This window comes from Solanum pennellii, chromosome 12 (assembly GCF_001406875.1).
Source record: "Solanum pennellii chromosome 12, SPENNV200".
Taxonomy (NCBI): domain Eukaryota; kingdom Viridiplantae; phylum Streptophyta; class Magnoliopsida; order Solanales; family Solanaceae; genus Solanum; species Solanum pennellii.
This window is the reverse complement of record NC_028648.1, coordinates 5,874,390-5,880,379: the sequence shown is the minus strand read 5'-3', so window position 1 is coordinate 5,880,379 and position 5,990 is coordinate 5,874,390. Positions and strand designations below refer to the sequence as shown.

At 36.6% G+C, this 5,990-nt stretch overlaps 1 protein-coding gene across 1 annotated transcript in view; it reads right to left on the bottom strand.

The window, feature by feature from the left end:
• LOC107007673 (EH domain-containing protein 1-like) overlaps positions 1 to 5,184 on the bottom strand; it is a 6,142-nt gene extending 958 nt beyond the window's left edge. Inside the window, exons 1-15 of the mRNA XM_015206372.2 lie at positions 5,028 to 5,184; positions 4,840 to 4,919; positions 3,857 to 3,925; positions 3,708 to 3,765; positions 3,466 to 3,521; positions 3,349 to 3,388; positions 3,165 to 3,229; positions 2,497 to 2,610; positions 2,235 to 2,337; positions 2,099 to 2,148; positions 1,541 to 1,669; positions 1,182 to 1,433; positions 996 to 1,075; positions 263 to 389; positions 14 to 157 (exon numbers count right to left, since the gene is read on the bottom strand). Of these exons, the coding sequence (XP_015061858.1) occupies positions 14 to 157; positions 263 to 389; positions 996 to 1,075; positions 1,182 to 1,433; positions 1,541 to 1,669; positions 2,099 to 2,148; positions 2,235 to 2,337; positions 2,497 to 2,610; positions 3,165 to 3,229; positions 3,349 to 3,388; positions 3,466 to 3,521; positions 3,708 to 3,765; positions 3,857 to 3,925; positions 4,840 to 4,919; positions 5,028 to 5,112 (1,452 nt within the window). The 5' untranslated portion in view covers positions 5,113 to 5,184. The remainder of the gene's footprint in view (positions 1 to 13; positions 158 to 262; positions 390 to 995; positions 1,076 to 1,181; positions 1,434 to 1,540; positions 1,670 to 2,098; positions 2,149 to 2,234; positions 2,338 to 2,496; positions 2,611 to 3,164; positions 3,230 to 3,348; positions 3,389 to 3,465; positions 3,522 to 3,707; positions 3,766 to 3,856; positions 3,926 to 4,839; positions 4,920 to 5,027) is intronic.
• Positions 5,185 to 5,990: the final 806 nt, after the last annotated feature.

The following is a 5,990-nucleotide window of genomic DNA, read 5'->3' as shown; positions in this document are numbered from 1 at the left end:
GGAAGAGCTCTACCTTCATAAATTGATCTTCCAAGTTATCGATAAGTTTTTGCTGGGTCTTGGCTTTGCCTATCATCGCAGGCATCTCCTTTTTCAGGTGACTGATAATGTAAGAATGTATCTTGGCAGCTCTAGCACGTTTTACGAATTCATTTATCTGCACAACATATAGACTGTTTAATATCCCCATTTCAAGAAAATTAGATGCATAGTATATGAGCAATAGTAAAATGTGATGCCATAGTGAAGATTACGAACTTACACGACGATCACAAGCCTTCTTTGGTATGTTTTTCAAGTCTGTAAGGAGATCATCTTGTTCCTTCTCAAAAAGTTCTTTTCCAATTGGCCCTATAGCAGCCTCATTTATTGGTTTGTCATTAAATGATCTGTGGAAGAGAAAACACCACATTATTGCGGAACTCCAAAAAGTGATGAAGTTTGTAATATTTTGATATCTAGAAGAATACAACTCAAAAGGACTCAACATTATGCTCTATACACACAAATAGGAAATGAAAACAAACATATCTGCTTCTAGAGAATGCATATTATACCTACACTCGAGCATGAGAGGAAACAGTGTATGGTGGGCCAGTATCTCAAACATGAGGTAGGTTTTTGGACAGAGTAACCCCCCCCCCACCCCACCACCTACCAGGAGCCAACCGCAACCAGTGGCTCGTTTCCACTTCGCTCCCCAGTGACTCGAAACCCAACCTAATGATTGGAGGCGGAGTGTTCTTACCACTAGGCTATCCCTCCATTATTGTAACCATGTCTCAAAAAAATCAAGGTCTAACTCCCGAATCAGATGTCAAGTCTCATAAGGTGCAATCAAGATCTCATTCCACCGACAATAGACTTAACATAATTGCAGGCTTGATACATCTTGAAGACATCCAGAAAATCATAGATATTTGAATTCCCAAAATAATACTCTTACTTTGTTGGGCAGAATACCTGAACTACTTGTAAGAATATAGAGATCATACCCTATGTAGACACGTGCAACTTCAGGGGTATTTAGAACCTTCCCTAGAGACCACATCAATGCTCCATAAACCCTCATAAGCTGCAGTTGACATCAACAATAAAACCAAATGGTTAGTTAGCTTAGTCCAGAAATAGGAGGAAAACCTTAATAAACCCAAAAAAAAAAAAAAAAAAGTTGAGCCTACTTGTTGGGTATCAACTTGGTCAGCCTTGTTCAAAACCACCCGTATCTTATCATCATGGCCTCGAAGAGACGCAATCACACGTTTGAATTCATCACTTATATCAAGTTTGTGAGGATCAAACAAAAGAAGAATGAGATCACACTTAGAAGCAAACCAAGACGTCACTCCCGTAAAATCATAGCTCCTTTGTGTTCGTTGTTTTTCTCCCGATAGAACTCCAGGAGTATCAACAAATGTGATGTTCTCCAACAGCTAACATGTGAGAGGGAAAAGATGGGAGAAGGTATTCAGAGTCTGGTGAGTTTATGAGAAAGTTCTGATCATTTAATGTATGAGTACAATCGAGTAGCATAACTCACAGGATGTGGCATTTGAGAACACTCAAACTTTGATAAAAATGCAGATCCAAAAGTTGTCAAACCGCTAAATGGCATATTTGCTTGAACTGCAATTGTGTTCCCTGGAATACTCCTTTCGTCGGGTCCATTCTGTATAATGACAGTAAAAAAGGAACACCAGTCAAACAAAAAAATTAGCATAACAATCACTTTTGAGAAAACTATTACCAAACATGCATTGCATGGGCATAGCCTTCACCTTTCTAACTATAAGTCTGGTTTAACGAGCAAAACTGTTGCAGAGTATTCTCCATGAACTCTTTGATGTGATATATTTAGAACTATGTGTTAGGACAGAAGGGAGAATATATAAATCCACAAAAAGATGGTACAATGAATTGAAAAGCCATCTTTGTCAATGTAGTGCACACTATTTTGACAAAACTTCAAATGGAATGGAAGACATTCAACTCGAGGTGAAAACAAGAATAACTTCTCTTTTGTTCAGCAACATAATCCAAAAAAGGGCAGAAAGCAAGTGACCACAATGGCTAAAAGAAACAAAGATAAGCAAAGTACCATGACAACCACAAATCTGTCTGTTGTAGGCTCTGGTCCAATGTGAGCACCTATAGACAAATAAGGAGCACGAGTGTCAACAGGAAGCTATGATCAACCAAGAGACATGGACAGGAAAAAAAAAGTGTTAGATGACCTGGATAACTGGTTCCAAGTAAATGCTTAATAAATGTAGTTTTTCCTGTTGAGTATTGACCCAAAAGCATTACCATTGGTTTGGCATCAAAATCACTATTTGTCTACCAACACAGAGCATATGAAGAAAGCAGTCAGTGGCTTCTGTATTACTTTTCCATGGATTAGTACAAAAGAAACTATAGTTCAATGGAAAAGTATACGCAAGAGTTTCCTCTCCTATATCTTAAAAATAAGCATAACAAACACAACAAACTGCCTACCAGTAATGGAGAGACGAAATCATTAAAGTGATATGTTGCTTCCAGTGGCTTTAGTTTCTGGAGGTACAACTTCTTCAGTCCATCAACTATCGATGTGACGGAGCTTAAAGAGACCTGAGGGTAGATTAACCGAACCAAGCCTCATTTTAAGAGCAAAATAAAAAATTTAGCATTTAACTGGCTATGCAATGCTATAGGATGTATAGGGAGAATTAAGGGAGAGTACATTTCAATGCAAGAATTTCAACAAAAAGGCTTATAACATAAAATTAAACAACATTCTCGTTGATAGATAAGGACAAAAGGCGCTTATTTACAAATTGACTTCACAGGGAAAACATCTGATTTGATTTCAATTTGAGATAACTAAATGAATTTATGTTTGTAACTTGTGAAATATACAATTTTTAACAGAAGTGTGTCAATATTTTAAGGAGTCAAAATAAGGACATCTGTCATATAACTAGGGAGGGTGAAAGTGGGTGGACCGGTGGAGGTATTCCATTTAGGAGAAAGGATATCAGCTTAACATGACAAAAATTGGAAAACATGCCATTCAAAAATAAATTATTATACAACTGGCTAGTAGAAAAATGCCATCAACTAGGTGAAAAAAAGTCCAGTGGTCTGTGAGCTTACAAATAAAGTACAAGACTGACCACACTAACCTTCTTAACAGATGCAGATGATGAAAACCAATTAGCTGTAGCAGAAGATTGCACTGTAGAATTGCCTGCTTCCGGATCCAATTAGTTAGACATAGATGATCCATCTAACTCCCTTCTCAAATCCCCAAGAATCACTAAGAAAGAAGATATAAGAAAGATGTTGCATGTGTTGAGGTAAAATTACCATTCTGCTCAGGTTCACTTTTAGGCATACGCTTTTTCTTCTGTATTATGGAACATACAAGTCAGTTGCACCACAATAAATGAAAACTAATGCAGGAAGTAAAGCAGGCATACTTACAGTTTGAAGTAAATCCAGACCTTCCAAGCTAGGGGGTTGCAAATTTTCAAAGTCAACTGCCATGATTATAATTGTTCTAATTGTAAGAACACTAACAGTATATGACAACAATCCTACAGCTAAAGAAATAGAAAACAGCGCGCTGTAATAAACCAACTAGTTTGACACGATCACATTCTAGAGACTACTCTCGTTGCTAAATTACAGTCTAAAATTTTAAAAATTTAAAGCTTGCTAGTTACCTTCGGCATTTAAGAGATCACTGCTTACTGGGTGGCCAGCTTGTGCCAGAGAGACTAACTAAATGTTTGGAAAAAAAGAAAGGATCAGAGTCTTATCTGGATCAATATTAAATACCAGGTTGAAATGCAAGTCTGCAATGAACTAGTACCTGCATTGCAGCAATAAACTCTCTAAAACCGAGAAAGCCTTGCCGTTTGGAATCTGCAATTGCCCACACCTTGGGACAGAAGAAAAGAAAAACAATTCATTGAAATAAAATTAGCGAGTTAAGAAGAAGAGAACTGGCAAAAAAGAAGGGGTCAATCTGATTCAGTAGAACTAGGCGGAAACTGACTCATAATAAAGCATACGAGCATAGGGTGGGGAAGTGACAATAATAGAAGACAGTACGAAAGTCAAAAATACAAGTATTATTGCAGATAGTCAGTTGATCCTTGGCATGACCTATGTAGCACTACCAAAAGTAATGTATAAGCATCTGTTCAATTTTGGGTGTAAGGGAAGGGAAGAGGATAAACTTTGCCATCCAATTCGTTAGCGTTTCTTCACCATCAAAACTTAGTTCTAACACTGAGCTTGTCAAAATACACCCACTTCATCCACTGATTTAGTTCTGTTCACTGATCACTGAAAAACGTTAAAATGAATTGTAAATGGCTAGAAATGGTCCAACATACATGATTTCAAAATATTTTGTCTAAGAAAATGACTTCCTTAATCAAAGTACAGAATACAAGTTACATAAGTGTCATTGCAAGTTCATCATCTCTTTCCAACCCACCCAACACCCCCTCCCACACCCTTTCCTTGACCATCCCAACCCTTCCCACCCTCGAACCACCACTCCCCACCCCACTCCAACCGCATAGTATTTTGCTAGATTACATATAAATACTCCTGAGATAAATTATTTTTTTTGCTTACTCACCAAACACTAGAAAATAAGCCAGAAACCCACTTATTTTCTAACAAAACACTTTCTAGGAAAATATTTTTCCTTCCATACCAAACACTTAATCTTACAACAACTGAAAAATACAACTTTTGAAGTGACTACAACTAATAAACCATATTCCGCAGCAAAAACTATCACTCTAAGCCGTTCTCCTACACAGAGGAAATAACAAAAACCTGCTTGAGGTCCTGCCGAGGCAAATTGGACATGGCAAAGAACTTGATAGCATCACCGCCGGTGATACGCCCATCTCCATCTGATAAAAAAAATACCCAAATTCATTTTTCAGCATAAATTTGTGAAATCAAAATGGAGCATACAAACATACAAGCTTACACACGAAGAGAATAGTAAATGAGTATACCTGAATCGGCTAAACTAAACCATTGTTGATAGATTTTTTCATGATCTTTAGAGCACCGATTAATCGGAGATGTATCAAACTCCATTGTCCTATTGGCTTTTTCACCTATTTGAGTGCCTTGCTTTTAGGGGAAACTATTTATGTTTCCATTTTCCTTCACAGTTTGTATAAATAATTTTTAAGTTTCTAAATTATTTACTTATTAAATTTTATATTATTAGTTCATATATATCACACTAATATTAAAGTGATTATTTTGAAACTTATAATCATAAATGTGTTGTTTGAAGTAGGATTTGTTTTTCTAAAATAGAAGAAGTGTTGTAAAGAAAGCTCAGAATGTAAGAAGAAAAAGACAAGAAGTATAAGGTAGAGGAGATAATTTTTTTATTCAAGTGTGTCATACAATGGTGAAAGATATCTCTATTTATAGTGTTGAGATATCATAGTCAAAGGTCACCTTGAAATTTACATAGTTATCATCAAGGTTCATATCACCTTGATATCTTATCACATTGGAAACACTAATACATGAATCCAATTAATTGTTGGATAACTCTAATGGATCATCTACAGATACAATGGATTTACAACACTCCCCCTTGGATATTCATAGATTATGTGCCTCGTTAAAACCTTACTAGGAAAAACCCAGTGGAAAAAAGCCTAGTGAAGGAAAAAGAGTACACATATCTCATAATACGCTTTGAATGTTGCCTCGTTAAAAACTTTACCAGGAAAACCCAACTTGGGACAAAACCATAGTTAAGGAAAAGAGTACAACGCGTATTTCGCTCCCCCTGATGAAAACTTTACTTGATATCTCGGAGACGGCGCATTCCGATCTTGTATCTCAACTTCTCAAATGTTGATGTTGGCAATGCCTTAGTGAATAAATCGGCAAGATTATCACTTGAACGAATTTGTTGAACTTCTATCTCACCATTTTGTTGAAGATCATGC